This window comes from Danio rerio, chromosome 1 (genome assembly GCF_049306965.1).
Source record: "Danio rerio strain Tuebingen ecotype United States chromosome 1, GRCz12tu, whole genome shotgun sequence".
Taxonomy (NCBI): Eukaryota; Metazoa; Chordata; class Actinopteri; order Cypriniformes; family Danionidae; genus Danio; species Danio rerio.
In genome coordinates this window covers 2,998,148-3,014,857 of record NC_133176.1, presented here as the reverse complement: position 1 = coordinate 3,014,857, position 16,710 = coordinate 2,998,148, and the positions used below count along the sequence as shown (strand labels likewise).

At 36.9% G+C, this 16,710-nt stretch overlaps 1 protein-coding gene across 2 annotated transcripts in view; it reads right to left on the bottom strand.

Annotated features, from left to right (window-relative positions):
* Window positions 1–15,127, bottom strand: part of kpnb3 (karyopherin (importin) beta 3) — a 39,152-nt gene extending 24,025 nt beyond the window's left edge. The window contains exons 1-7 of one of the 2 annotated variants that reach the window (XM_009305394.3): window positions 15,017–15,127; window positions 10,318–10,398; window positions 4,653–4,845; window positions 3,231–3,333; window positions 1,819–1,915; window positions 1,205–1,309; window positions 5–127 (exon numbers count right to left, since the gene is read on the bottom strand). In XM_009305394.3, coding sequence (XP_009303669.1) covers window positions 5–127; window positions 1,205–1,309; window positions 1,819–1,915; window positions 3,231–3,333; window positions 4,653–4,845; window positions 10,318–10,398; window positions 15,017–15,094 — 780 coding nt within the window. In that variant the 5' untranslated portion in view covers window positions 15,095–15,127. The remainder of the gene's footprint in view (window positions 1–4; window positions 128–1,204; window positions 1,310–1,818; window positions 1,916–3,230; window positions 3,334–4,652; window positions 4,846–10,317; window positions 10,399–15,016) is intronic. The other variant, NM_001145604.1, reaches the window with a different exon arrangement.
* Window positions 15,128–16,710: the final 1,583 nt, after the last annotated feature.

Below are 16,710 nucleotides of genomic sequence, written 5' to 3'. Positions count from 1 at the left end.
TCACCTTCAGGCTCAGCTGCAGAGTGGCTTCTAGGTTTGGTCTCAGGTATTTGGGGGCCGTGTCTGCAATCTCCACCAACGACTTCAGCACAGAGTCATCACCACGGTAACAGGACTCATTCACTGCCTGATTGAGGAAGAGAACACATCGTTGTAGTTCATATTCTTGCACCAGATCACCAGAAATTAAATTTAACCTCTCAATTGATCCCAAACCTTTAGGTTTGTTTCTCTTTCTTCTGAAAACTAGAATATATTTTGGGAAAAAAAAAAAAAAAAAAAAGAAAAACTACAAACTATTGACTAATACAAATTGTATTAGGTTTCTATAAATATTATTATTATTATCGTGAACGTTTTTAAATTAAATTTTAGCACAATCACTTTTACATTTTCTAATTTTTCCAACACTTTACAAGTGTGACAAGTTACACATTTGCATACAAAAACATTTAAAATTTTAATTTCAAAGACCGCAGATTAAAATAATAATAATAATAATAATAATAACAACAATAGGGCGAAGCAGTGACGCAGTAGGTAGTGCTGTCGCCTCAGCAAGAAGGTCGCTGGTTTGAGCCTCAGCTCAGTTGGCGTTTCTGTGTGGAGTTTGCATGTTCTCCTTGCGTTCGCGTGGGTTTCCTCCGGGTGCTCTGGTTTCCCCCACAGTCCAAAGACATGCGGTACAGGTGAATTGGGTAGGCTAAATTGTCCGTAGTGTACGAGTGTGTGTGTGTATGTTTCCCAGAGATGGGTTGCGGCTGGAAAACTTGCTGGATAAGTTGGCGGTTCATTCCGCTGTGGCGACCCCGGATTAATAAAGTGACTAAGCTGACAAGAAAATTAATAAATAAATATTATTAATAATACAATTAAAAATTACAGGGAGATCATACAGCAGGCACTTGCTCAGCTCATTTTATGCACAAGCAGAGATTAATTCAAGTTTAAATAGTTAATCAGAAGTCATTTAGTCATTAATTACTATAAAAGTAGCAGTTTTAAGCACTTCATCCAAAATCTAAGCACGTTTAAAACCTTGAACGCTAAATTACAGTTCAAGCATATTCAAGGATTTCTGGCACCCGTAAAAACCCTGTTTTATAGAATGATTGCAGGTTTTCCAAATATCTTATTTTCAACAGAAGTATTTCATATCTTAAGCAGAAGTCATTGGTAAAATATGTGGTCAGAAGCGCTTCACCTGCAGGATGCCAGGAAGAAGGTCAGAGAAGTGTTTCAGCAGGGCTGTGTTTCCCTCATTGGACAGGATGAAGGATGCAGCTGCACGTGCAGAGAGGGTTCGAATCTGAACAAGAGGGAGAAAAGAAAGAAAGTTAAGAGTCACCCTTGGCCACTTCAATTATTTAAGGCAACTTAATATGCAATCTGAACATACCATAGGTTGTTTTTTTTCATTACCACATCAGCAACTTGTGGCTATTTCAACGTAGATAACATTACAGAATAATATGCATCATGAGAAAGACCACCACAAACCAACAACTCCAATTATTGAGTGAAATAGTAACCAGTATGCATCATGTAATTAACCACATTACGCCCTTTTTTTGTTGCAGAAACAATGTCAAACATATCTGCATTAAAAAAAATTAAGTGTAATCTATACATTTCACTTCACAACTTTATTCATCCAAGTAGAAAAGGATTAATTTCTGAATTATATAAAAACATTAGCTTTGAACACGCTTATGGTCAAGGAGATTACCCCCAAATTTGTAAAGTGCTAAATAATGTCAAGTTATTTCTTGTGGTTATCAAATGTGTGTAAGTTGCTAATAAACGAGAGACGCTGACCTGTGGGTTTTCCTGGTCCTGCATGCACTGAACCAACATGCGCTTGATCACTTCCATGTAATGCTGCTGCTGATTGCCGAAGATGCCTGGGAAGTTCCTGAATACACAGATCATACATTTCATCAATACATTAATTAACAAAAAGCAACACATTTCCATTTCTGGACTGAACTTGCATGTTCGGTTCAGTTCAAATGAACACGGTCGGATTTGTTTTATCGTTCATGGAAATGTCTGATGAGCATCAAAACTCTGATCGGCTGTGACTGAAATAAGAATGTGTACATCAAAAGACACCTAAATAAAAACCAAAAACACAGACTGCATTTAAACTCAAGCAGACCACTTGCAATACACCAAGTTCAGCAATATATGGTAGATCAATTGCAGGCAAATGATTACTTTACAAAAAATTAGAGACACGGCCAATTCATACTGGATTGAGATCACAAACTCTGAAATTATTAAAATCGACTATCGGTCCCCAGATAATACTGATCTCATGTGCTTAGGGCTTAAATTGAAGTTAATCTAAGGGTGCTTTCACACCTGCCTTATTTAGCTCGATTGAATCGCACTAGAGTTTGTTTTCCCTTTTGGTGTGGTTCGTTTGGGCAGGTGAGAATGCAGCACTCGTACTCGAGTGCGCATCAAATAAGCGCACAGAGACCTGCTTGAAGAGGTGGTCTCGGTACACTTTCAAACGAACCCTGGAGCGGTTCGTTTGCAGTGAGAATATGATCCGTACTAAAACAGGTCCAACCGCAAAAAGTACTGTACTTTTAGACTAATCCAGCTGCCGTAGGCCGATGCGCTGTGCATTATGGGATATGGAGGAAAATATTTGTTGACAGCGCTTTACCAACAGAGAGAGAGAGAGAGGGGAAAACATTACTTGATGGATCGTTGGTAATATTTCCGCAAGATGAGCATGTCGCAGTTTAGCTAAATTAATTCACGCCTCCTGAAGTGACGAGCAATGCAATAAACACTGTTTTCCAGCCGCGGCCGCACTTCATTCTCGAAATATATAGTTTGTCTAAAGCAGGGATACAATCAGCCAGCGCAGTCGCCCCTCCAGAGTAAAAGGTTTTGTTTACCTGTGGGAGTTCATTGGCATTTTCCGGCACGTGAATTCTGACCAATCAATAAGCAGTTTAGGAAATATGTTCAACAACATCTGGCCAATGAGAGATGTGGATTTTGTCAGATGACTGCATTTTGGTTCGTTTCAACTGGTTCAAACCAAAGCCAGCAGTGTGGTGTGAAAACGACCCAAAGACGGCAGAAGATGCAACAATACATCATGTATTGCCCTTGGTCCGGACCAAATGAAGCGAACTACAGATGTGAAAGCACCCTAAGAGGTAAGGAAGTATCTTCCAAACTGCAGAGTTCAAAAGTTCACACACCAGAAAATGTGCAGCGCTGCTTCTCGGAGGCCGACATCTTGAGAGTTGACTGAATCAAACAGGAACTTGAGGATTTCTGGCCACTGGTTATTGCCGTCATCATCTAGAAATTAAGAGAAGAATTCATTTAATTGGCTTGATTTAATGTAGAAAATAAAAGAAATCTGATAAAACTTATACACAAAGCATTCTAGTCTAAATAGACTTGGCCCAATAGGTCTTTTGCGAATTTCTATATTATGAAATTGCTCCATTATATTAACTGTGTGATTATAATAATACATTCATTATATTAATGATATGAATTAACACATTTAAAATGTACAATTAAAGATGTACATAAACAAGTTAAGCACATTTATTAATGTGTATATATACAGTTGAAGTCAGAATTATTAGCCCCCCTAAATTATAAGACTGCTTGTTTATTTTTTCCCCAATTTCTGTTTAAGGGAGAGCAGATTGTTTCAACACATTTCTCAACATAATAGTTTGAATAACTCATCTCTAATAACTGATTTATTTTATCTTTACCAGGATGACTGTAAATAATATTTTACTAGATATTTTTAAGACACTTCTATACAACTTAAAATGACATTTAAAGGCTTAACTAGGTTAATTAGGTTAACTACGCAGGTTAGGGTAATTAGACAAGTTATTGTATAACGATGGTTTGTTCTGTAGATTATCAAGAAAAAATATAGCTTAAAGGGGCTAATAATATTGTCACTAAAATGGCTCATGAAAAATTCAAAACTGCTTTTATTCTAGCCGAAATAAAACATTTTTTTTTTCTTCTGGAAAAATTCTTATATCAGACACTATGAAAATTTCCTTGCAGTTAAAAAAATAGATAATAAAAAAAATTAAAATAAAAAATAAAAAAGATTGAAGGTGGCTAATAATTCTGACTTCAACTGTGTGTATGTATATATATATATATATATATATATATATATATATATATATATATATATATATATATATAAAATGTATTCATAATATAAAATTCTTTGAGCCATTTGTGACCTAACATTATTATGATCAGTCATCACTGATTTCATAATAATAATAATAATAATAATAATAATAATAATAGCCTTCTCAAATTTTTGCTGCATCAGACGTGTTTATTTCTCACTTATTAAATCATATTTTGATCTCTTAATCTTCAGAAAAAAATTAATTAAATAAACCCAAGCGTCTCAAGTGTCGTGTGATTGGCTGTTTAAGCGAGTGCCATGCTTTCAGCTGCACTCCAGAGTTAATCAAACTCTAGGATAAACCAAGTTAACACAGAAAGTTTACGGTTGAGCATTGTGAAGCCACTGAGCCTGATCTTAACCAGGTTGGAGCCATTTATTTTTTTAATTGCCCAGAGCATGTTTAACTTATTTTGTGCAACAACAGTCCACTAACCGATGAGATTGCGTGCGAGCTCTGCAGCAATATCACAGGTCTTCTTGCGGATGTTGGTGGAGGCTTCAGACCGGATTCCAGCGAGCAGCTCTGTCTTGATGGCCGTCTGGATGTCTACGGTCAGGTTGGGATAAACCTCCTCAAAAGATGAGGACAGCAGGCGGCGCAGCAGAACAGCCGCCATCTGCTTAACCTAAAACACCAGAACACATCATCAGAAGAGCCCGGGACGTCACTTCTGCAATGTCTGCTTTCTAAAATAAAGCTGTAGGTGAATTAAAAAAAAAAACAGGAAGATTAAACTGCAGATGGCTGTTTACAAGTTGCAGCTTCTTGTTCAGGTTGATAGTTAGTCCACAACGCATCCTTAGAGATTTATTTGTTACTTTATAATTTAATAGTGAGAATTGATCCTTTAAAAATGAAGTCTTTAAGCTCAAACTTAAGATATTAGTTGGGTTTAGTTTAGGGCTGCATAATATTTAGTCTTAGCATTGATATTGCAATTATTGATATTGCAATTGCAATTGATATTGCAATTATTATATTTGCAATAGTCACATGTCAGAAGATGCAATGCAGTCTGGATTATAATTATCATCACTTGCATGTGTTTTTGAGATGGTGAGAATTTTAAAAGCATTCATAAGAAATTGTTCAGTTTGCAACTTTAACAAGTTTATTGAATTTATAAAATAAAGACTATGCAGTATTTTACATTTGATTATCACATTACTGTACCTGAATACTGTTAAGACTCAAAACACAATGAAACGGTTCATTTAATTTTTATTGATTATATTGATTTATGCTCGTAGATTGTTTATTACATTTTATGCAGATGCACTCCCCTACAGAATATTCCCAATGGGTCTAACTATAAATTCTTTACAGAGATTTTATTTATTTGTGGTTTAATGCCAACCTATTGCATTACTCGTGCAATTTGACATGCTTTTCAAACTTTTTTTTTTTCTGCGTCCTCATTGGCTGTCACTCAGGGCGTATTCACACTATGCCATCTGTACCGTGCCCAGGCCCGTTTCCCGGATCGTTTGAGAAGTGTGTGTGCGCTAAATCGGGCTCAAACACGGTTCACTTGGCCGGCCCTGGCCCGGTTGGAAGAGGTGTGCCTGAGCACGGTTCACTTGGGCTTTGGCGCGGTACGCTTGTGTGTGAGTGCAAAATGCGCCAAAGCCCGAAACTGAAAGCGAGACGTGACTTTAAGGGACTGTTTCATATGGATTTATTAATCATTCATACTGTTCAGTGAACGCAAACTGCCGTAGTTTATTAAAGACGCACACGCCTCACAGCTGCGCGGCTTCAGCAGACCTCCTCATTCCTGCAGCACGAGGGCTTTATGATTGTTTATGAGCGCCAAAAGAGGCGGATCTGTTCGGTGAAATATCTGACTGCGTGTCACCGCATGCCTAAGGACTGTTTGGCGAAATATTTGCGAGCGCGGGCCGTCAGGGGAGACGGGAGGGGGGATAAGCGTGCTTTGGCCCGGTTCAAGGCAACTGTACCTAGTGTGAGTACGGCCTTAATCTCCTCAGTGTCCTATACAGTACAAGATGTGTTCAGCTCGCCAAATTAACATAAATCTTCGGCCGCTAGCAGTGCGAGTTCCAACTAGATTGCAAAAAGGCTTGAAGGATGGAGTCTGCTTTCGCTTTGTGAATCAGTGACTGCAGAATAAAGAACATTGCGCTGGACGCAAACATTATCTGCACAAAATCTCAAAAGCTTTATAAACCTTTTGCTGACAGCGATGAATGTTTGCGCCTGACAGTAGGTTTTGATTTTTGGTTTATTTTATAATAATGGACTTATTTTTCTATGAAGGTTTGAACTTTGAAAGTATTAAAACAAGAGAAAAGTGTGAAAATGTTAATGCCTGTCTGAGAAAAGCGTATAAAGTGTGTAGTGAGGGGTTTTACAGCCTTAAAACATCTATAATAACTGTAGGGCTGCAACAACAAATCAAACAAATCGATTACTAAAAGCGTTGGCAACAAATTTCATAATTTATTTGTTGTGTCGCACAACATGAGGAGGAGGAAGAAGAGGAACTTTTAACTTTCTGCAAAAATGTTTAGCAACATTTCTAAAGTTTACATAACTGGAGCACTGCAATGACCAATCAGCATTCAAGACCAAAATCAATTCTTTTCTAGAACCTTGAGTCAGAGTTACAAGTGACTAGTGACTGTCGCATTAAAGATGTTCCTCTGTACATCGCATTAAGTCAGAATTAAGGAAGCAGAAGTGTACACAAGGACTTTTGTAGGTATACCGTCGCACTCTAGTTTCACACATCTATTAATACCCGAGGTCAGAAGACTGAAGAGAGACAGTAGGTGAAGAGCAGCCTTGAAATGCAGCTAGAGGACAAGTAAACAATGCTATAATCTCAAACCTTCAGGTGACTAAAACAGCACATATACTATGCTGTGTGTATATAATATTTAATAAAAATATTCAGCTTGGTTACTTTAGTACTAGAAGATTTAATAAAAATACAAGCATCTAAAAATAAAAAAGTACTGTAATTCCACAAAGAAAATCTAACATATTAAAGCCTTCAATGAGTAGGATTAACACAACTGAATGATTTTAACCAAACATTATCTTTAAATACTTAATGAAATGGGTTTCAACCCAATTCGGAATCAGGTATGGCCTAATATACTGTATATTGTGGGGTACATATACTTTAGTTGAGAATCAGAAAACAGTTCAAAGCAAATATAGATTCACACACAGCAATATTGATGCTGAAATGATATATTGTTCAGTCATATCACGCATTTTACACACACACACAAAAAAAACAATGATAATAAAATCTTAAATGCCTAGATATCTTTTAAAACCTACCCTGAATAAAAACTGTTCTGATATCATTTAAAAACTTTATAGACTAAGAATACATGTTTAGTGTCAAAATATTATTGCACAAGTCACTAATAGGTTTTCATCTTGAGCAATCACAGTTGTTCCAGGAATCAAAATTCAACACCAGCATAAACAAGGTCAATCTGAATCTCTCTTCGCCCACTCACGGTCAGCACAACGCCTGTACTTTACCATTAACAACATCGGAATGACTGCGAGACATCGACTTCCCTACAGAGAGCAGCTATGAGGCTTAATGGACAGTGTAAACAAAGCCTTTTCTGATGTTTATACAGTTTAAAAGCAGCATGGCATAGAGTAGAGCACTGCATGATATAGAAAACAACATGCATTGCAATATTTCTGCAATTTATACAATGATGTTTCCCCAGATACACTTTTATATCCTTAATTAATAGCTCTATTTGGAAAGCATAATTAAGATTTTAGATTGATCCGGGTTGATTTTGTAGAATGCATTTAGATAATATACATTAAACTAAATTACCAGCATAGATAAATACAGTAGAGCAACTCTACAAATGAAGGCATCTAATGGTATTCAGGTTTAAGAATAATCAAGCGCACAATAATCCTGCACTGTCTTCATAGTATAAATAAGTACAAATAATACATCTTTGTTAAAGCCACACTGCAAAAATATCCGTAAATCAGAAGTTTTCTGTATTTTGAGATGTGTTTTTATTTTTTCCGACTTAGTTATGCTTATTAATTGCATTATGAGATCTTGATCTTTTTTTCCAGCAACTTCCTAATAGTTTAAAGTGCAACATTGCCTGGGTTGTTGTAGATTACGCTACAAAAGCCCTCTAATAAACTGCCGGTGCATTTTGTTATTTTACAGACTTATTTCTCTATATATTTTTATTATAAAATCACACACATTAGTTCAAACTACTCAAATGACAATAAAGTCACATAGTTAAACTGTAGAGTTGAATCTCAAAAAGTCAGAGCCGAAATCAAGGTCAAATAATGCAATTCACAAGGTTACAGTGTGTAATTACAAATGTAATATTCCTCGTCCAAATGTTTAAACTTGCTTAAATATTAAAAACAGACCTTAAAACACACACAATTGATAAACTAACCCTTAATTATGATTAAATTAATTAAAAGCATCCACAATTGTCGTGTTTTGAACTGTGGTTCCTGATCTACTACAATCCTACACATTAATTATTGCACATACACATTGCAATATTGATGCTAGATCAAAATATGGTGAAGTCCTAGCATAGGGCAGGCCTGCAAAATATTGGGGAAAAAAAAAAATGGCTGTATTTTGTTATTCCGCAATATGAATACAATTTCACTACATGATTTAAACAGCTTTATTTGGAAAGACTTCATTCGTTTAGATTGACTGGGATAATCAAGTCTTTTTCCATGCAGTGCATTTGCATAACGTAATAAATTACAAACATACAGTAATACGGATTAAAAAAAAAAGGTAAATTTAGTCCTTTAGGGATAAAAAAAACGATTTAAAAAGTTGCAAAAATATAAATATTAATGAATTTTATGCAATCTGGACTCCAAAATAAAAGTACAAAGACTGCCACCTGGTGGTTTAAAGTGAAAATGTATTGATATGATTTTTTTTAGATGCAAACACCTAAATGCACAATATTCGACTTAAAAAAAAAAAAAAAAAAAAAAAAAAAAAAGAGGGTGGGGGGATTTTTGCAGTCATGCACGTGTTTGACTGCTAATATGCCGATGATTGAAACCTTTACCGATATCAAAATGCTTTTTTGACGCAAAATTAATTTATACAGTTATTCCTTACGCCGATTTAAAAAGCTTGAGTAGACCTAGGCTACTATAAAAGAAAACCTTCTCTAAATGTAGAACTAAATACATTGATATACATTGAAATACATGAGGAAAACTCTTGAAACATGAAAGCCTGTTGCTTACAACATGTGTAAAGTTATTGCATGTCATATTTAACAAACCGTCCACTGCTAATTTGTGTGATTTTGCTCACATGGATAATTGAATATTAATCAGATGATGTCATTACGCTGCTGTGCCGTCAGCCAATCGTTGCATTGCTGATCGTGATTTCGAGGATCGATGGATCTGTCCTTCACAACACACCCAGGGATTTTAGACAGTTCATCCAGACATTCTAATCTGATTCACAAACTTGTTTGAAGAACCAAATTTGCCAGAGATTAGCTATCAAGATAAACAGATCCAGGATCTGCCAAATCATCTTAGACCATTTAAGAGAGGTACAAAGAACGGACCCCAGGTCTGCAAAATATTGGAAAAAATCTGGCTGTATTTTGTTTTCCTGCAATAGATGTTGCAATATGAATATAATTTCACTGCACAATTTAAATAGCTCTATTTGGAAAGAATTCATTCGCTTAGATTGACTGGGATGATCAAGTCTTTCTCTATGCAGTGCATTTGCATATTGCAATAAATTACAAACATATATAAATACAGAGTAAAAATAAGTGAAAAACAGTGCCTTATGGTTTTCTAGAGAGTCTAACAGTAAATAAATACTAAAACTGAACAAATCAAACTTAATCATCATTTTATTAATAGTTTAAAACAAAAATATCTTTAGCCTTTAATCTTTAATAAATAGTCTAATCCTGTGATGTGACTATTGTGCATTCACACATTGCAATATCAATGCCAAAATCATATAAAAGAGCAGCATTAGCATAGAGTCTAAATGGACGTCTGGAATGAAGACAGTAAACAGACTCTCACGCACCTCCTCGGCAGCGGATGCATCACGGATGGCCTGCAGTAAAAATGTGATCTTGGTCTGACCGGGAATGGTGTCATACGCTTCCTACAAGAGCAAAAGCACAAGAGTTACTGGAGGGTTACATATATTGTAGACTTTATTTAAAACAGTCATGCTAGATTTCTCAGGGTATTTTCATGGCAAAACAACTAAAAAAATTAAATGCAACAATAAAAAATAAAAATAATAATAATAAAAACAGTAAATAAACAAGTAGGCAAGGGGGGATAACCAGGTTTAAGGTTTAACGCTGCATGGAAAAGCCAAGGTTTTAAAACCACTGAAATTTTCTATTGTACCGTTCCCACAGCACATGTAGTTTTTATTAATGTGTTTATATTATTATTTTATTACTATTATAATATTTTATTAAGTTTTTAAGGGCAACAAAAGCAAAGGATGACCCACATTAAACAAAAAAAAAAGCTTCTGTTCAGCTCACGATTCAGCAAACACTGTTCTACAATATTTGATGTTTCTGAAAATAAAATACATTGTGTGCGCGCGCCAATAACCTAGTAGTTAAGAGCATCAACACATAGGCCCAATCCTATCCCTTAAGCATCCTTACCACTGCACATGACAAACGACAGACCGGAAGCCATTCATTTGCAATGGAGAGTAGTCCGGGAGCTGCATGGAGTTCCGATCACCTCCATATGCGGAAAATACGGATTTGAATTGAGCTGCACTGAAATATTTTAACTCCTGCGATTAGACCGAATGCGACCGGCCGACCGGCTGTGATGTATTCCAGTGTTGTGCAAGCAGGTCCGTGTGCACGAGATGAGAAATGGGAGTTCATTAGGTTATTTTTTGAATTCAGAAGTCGTCTATTAAAAAATTTAAAAAAAAAAACATTTCTATTCATAAAAGTAATTAAGTAATAAAAATTGAATTTTTATGTTGTCTCCACATTCCCTCATTCATTCGTTTATTTATGCTGAACACACGGAGAATAAAGGCTCTTTTGCATTCTTTTATTTCGGACACAGCAAGAACAGCTTCTCTCCCATGGTGCACGTCAGAACTGAAAATACCAAGCAGGTATCGCTGCAGCCCGGAGACCTGCAAGTGGGAGGGATTATGCCGCAAGTAGGTTGGGTGACCTCCAAGTGGGAGGGGCTTAAACCACAAGTAGGTTGGGCTTATCAGGTTACTGTGAGGTTGGGTTTAGTGTTAGGTGTACACATTCAATATTGAACTCTAAATACGACTAAAGGTTTGCACAGCCCACTTGGAGCTCCAAGGCCCACCCACTTGGAGCTGGCTCCAACTTTTGTTAATACCCTTCTCGAAAATACTGTGCGACTGCCACAAGGGGGCGCAATCCGACAGTCGTGTACAAATGACTGTTTGCCTCCGTTTTCAGAAGTCTCCGTTTTCCCCCATCCACACTGAGATGGAGCAGCAGTATTTTAGGATAAAAACGGCCTCTCCGGCGTTTCCAAAACACTACAGTTTCACCTCTCGAAAACTCCGGGGTAGTATGGACGTATGGCGTAACCGTACTAAAACGTATGCGTTTTAGTTTGAAAACGCATATTAGTGTAACCGGTGCTTTAGATCATTTAAGCAAGGTACAAAGAACAGACCCCTAGTCTACAGTGACCGTTTCTCTCAAAACGCAAGACATTAGCCCCTTTCATACATGCAAACCTTTCCGGAAAATTACCAGCAATTTTCCGGAATGGTCTGTATGCGTGAACAGGCCCTTTTTAAAAATACCGGTAAATTCGTTCTGGCTATTTTGCGGAAAGAGAAGTTGTAACACTACTGGTAATTTGCCGAAATGCTGCGCTGTGTAAACAAACAAGGAAGATTGCCGGAAAGAGCGCGTGCACAGCTAGAACATGCTGACGCGAGACGTCTGCTTTAGCCAATCAGAACAGACGCATTCCCGTCCACGCGGTTTGAGAATAAAAGCCTTTGAATATTTTTCCAGACACATTTAGCTGCTAGAAATTAGTTAGATAAAGTTCATATGTTCATATTAATGCCAACCGTGTAAATAATCATCGATAAGATGCTTATGATAAGCCGTTGTTTGTTTACCTTCAAGCTTTGCGTGTGCCCGTGAAACAGCCCGTGAGTGCCAGCACACGCACATATCATGTACATCTCGACATGTGAAAGTGTTTCTCTATACGTTTTCATCGAAGTTGAAAGTTACTGATCATCCACAGAGTTTGTGATGTAGTTAAACGTTTACAAAGACAAGCGCAGCCGTTTAAAGCTCATTTCTGGTTAATGATGTCAGAATTTAACGGTATTTTGGAATGGATGTGTGAACGCTCGTTTCCGTAACGTCCTCGCCTGTGTGAACAGCTCTTTTTTTAAATATACGTAAAGTTGTTCCGGAAATTTTCCATACATTTACAGGTATCACTGTGTGAAAGGGGCTATTACTTGCTTCATATCTTGTATTTTGTTGTGACAAATCTTGTTTTTTGAACTCAAAAACAAAAAAAGGCTCACAGAATCCTGGTGGGACGGTATAAAGCTCACACACCGACACCCAAACTTTGCATTTCCAAGAAGGACAAAAAGCTATTGTCAAGTAAATTCAATTCAATTCATCCTTATTTCCGTAGCGCATTTACAATGTAGATTGCATCAAAGCAGCTCAATACAGAAGCTCTAGTAAACTGAAACCATGCAAGTCCAGTTTTCCGAGTTTTAACGAATTTACTGAAAAAATAGTTCAGCTTTTAGTTCAAGATTGTGTTGTTAAATCCTCAAACATTAGCTACAGCTTATGCAAATTGCAAACGGGGGGGATGCATCAACTTGGTGAGCCTTTTCAGATCTGACAAATATCTGTGATTTATACAAAGCATGTCTGGAATGAGCCTTTTGCGACTGGAATCTCCACATTATAATAAAACAAGAAACTGAGATGCACCTTGAAGATAACATCAAAGCTCAAGAACCTGATCTGCAACTGTAGGCACAATGATCTGATTTGTCAGCCTGTAAAGAGTGACATTACAGCTGATTTCTGTGTGCATGTTGGCCCTTGTCATGCTATGAGCGCCTGAGTCAGTTTCCGCTGAGCATTAGTGGCACACCGCTCATGTATTGTGCGGACTAAAGGAAAGTGCTGACCGGTGGCAGAGATGAGCGATAAGACCCAATGACCCGTCCTGATCCACATCAACTCCCCACGCAGCTTTAGCACAGATAAAGAAGCTCCTAACAAAAGCCCAGCTCCACACGTGCCAATGGGAGGCTGAACTTTTGGGGGGGAAAGTTTGAATTTGCCGCGAAAACAGGAACACTGATGACTTTCCATGCGTAAATGGGGTTATAATGAGTAGATAGCGGCTACTTGTAGTTCATTTAGTGAAGTTAGAAGCATATTCCTGACCTAAATGTGGAGTGTTTCCATGACATGACACTATGAAGGGTCATCTTTTGTGATAAGCTCAGCTCATCGCGTGAAGATGGGTGTACAGTTACTGTTTAATGAGTGAAACACAAGACTCGCCTCAATAGCGACGATGAAGAGTTTTTAAATATTCATTATTGTTCTGAGAAATGTAGTTGCATGTCGAATGAACAGAAGAAACTCATGTTTACAGCTCGACTGAGCAGATTGTGTGGTCAGTGTTCGTCACTATGACTGACAGCTTTTGAAATGTGAACGAACATGAATCGCTTTATGATTAAAAGCCTGACAGAATTAAAATCCCGATATAACTATAGGTTAAGACTAACATTAGCGTCACCTGCGCCGGGTTAACAGCGTCACAGCAACCGCGACTCAAATAACGAGGCAAAAACATTAAGACTAGCATTAAAACATCGGGATAGAACACAAATGAAGCAATAAGTGGATTTAAACCCCAAGGCTGTACACAAAACCGTATAAAACATCATGTTTGTAGCGTTTGTACGGTTAGTTAGGCCACGTTGATACGCAACACACGACTGAAACGTTCGACTCAGGAAGGAATCGTTCACTTGAACCAAATCTTTCAGAATGATTCAACCGAACTGAATTCGGAAGCCCATACTTGAGGAAATGTTTTAGAATTACTATTTAGGCAGTGAACAAATATAAACTAGTAAGTATATTGTTCCAATTCGAGTTAAAACCTCAAATTAGTCATACACAAATCATTTAAATTACTCTTGTCTTTATTGCAAATTAAACTAAAACACCACTAAATTTACACAGCTTTGAGATTGAAGTTGGTCATATTTGCACATTCAAACTTTCACAAAACATTCATTAATGCATTTTGTTTATTCTAAATGGTAAATACATACAGTAGCCAACGACTATAAAATTACAACATTGTTCAGTCAGTTAAATAGTGCTAATGTTGTTTTAAAGTCATACTTGCATGCGATTTCACACCGAATATTCAAAGCAGCGTGTCACAAAAATGTAACGGTGGAAAATAAATCAAAGAGCGAATATATTAACCCAATAACTTTGAGATACGGTGAATCAAACGAAAATGGGAACTTATTTCAGGAGTCGACTCGCTGAAAGGAATCGATTCTCTGAGAAGAATCGGAGCTGCATAGCAGCAGTGCGCGCGCTTCACACATGTGCTGGGCCAGAGCGAGGCTGAGCGGCCCGCGCTAAAACCGCGAATCGAGCCCGACACGAAAACGTTACATTTCCACACATTATCCGTTACGTTCATACCTCAGATTGCTTCCTGACGGTGTTGTCAGGGCTCATCAGGTTGCTCAGTAAGAGGTAGAACTGCTGCTGCTCCGCCATCGCTGCTGGATTCAGAAAGAGGGACGAGCGAATGAAAGCCGGCAGGGGAAGCGACCTCTGACACCGGACGGCATGAATGGAAGGACGTGATTGGCTAGTGACGCGCTGGCTTAGCCAGCCTGATTGGCTAGCGCTGGTGAATGAAATTAAATGATTGGCGTGTTTGGTGCGCTCGTGTGTCAGTCATCGTGACGCACAAATGATTCAGCAGCTGATCATCCTGTTGGCTGCGAAACGCGGGTAAAATAGAAGTAGGCGGGGTCTAGTTGAACGCGATGATGTCATTGCAAAATAACTCCCACCGCAAACGCGGGAATTTATCAGCCATTATTCAAATGTCTGGTAGCTGAAATAATATAGTGTTAAATAATGTTCAAATAGTCTACATGTATTACTTTGACTTTTTAATCTATTATCTGTTTACCTTTTTATTTTTTACAAATGATTTAAATCAATATCACTTACTATTGTATTTCTTTTTCATTAAAATCACTTTCTAAACATCATTACTTATTTTTATTACATTATCTATCTATCTATCTATCTATCTATCTATCTATCTATCTATCTATCTATCTATCTATCTATCTATCTATCTATCTATCTATCTATCTATCTATCTATCTATCTATCTATATTGTGTGTGAGTGTGTGTGTGTGTGTGTGTGTGTGTGTGTATATATATAAGCTTGAACCCTAAACATGATTCATTATGCTGTAATTTCTACATCTGCAGCAACAAAAACAGAACTGATTATTAATACATGTGTTACATGAAATAGTTTTTTCAAGACAGCAGTAACAAATATATATGTATATATTTAATTAAACAGAACAGGAAATAATTTTGCTGAACATAATTAATGTACAAACACTAAATAATATATGTCTGTCAAGAGTGATAGTATATGAAGATATAAATATAGATTAGACATGTTCAGATTTGGTCTCTATAGTTGTTATGTTTGAAATTTCATTCATTCATTCATTTTTGTTGGCTTAGTCCCTTATTTATCAGGGGTCACCACAGCAGAATGAACCACTAACTTATCTAGCAAGGTTTTACACAGCAGATGCCAGTACTGGGAAACACACACACTCAATCAAACATTCACACTCATACACTACGGCCAATTCAGTTCATCAGTTCCCCTATAGCGCATGTGTTTGGACTGGAGAAACCGGAGCACCCGGAGGAAACCCATGCCAACATTATTTACTGTCATCATGATAAAGATAAAATAAATCAGTTATTAGAGATGAGTTAATAAAACTATTATGATTGGAAATGTGTTGAACAAATCTCTCAGTTAAACAGAAATTGGGAAAAATACAAGGGGGTTAATAGTTTAGGGTGCTAATAATACTGACTTCAACTGTATATATATATATATATATATATATATATATATATATATATATATATATATATATATATATATATATATATATATGTTTATGTTTTCAAATATAACAGTAATAAGCCACAGTGACAGAGTGCATGGGCTTGGGTCTGTGACATTTGATCGTATGTTTTGAGAAAAATGCATTTCTGTGAAATACTAGTAAAGAAAATGTGCATTTTGAAGGTTTTTATGGTTTGTATTTTTTATATT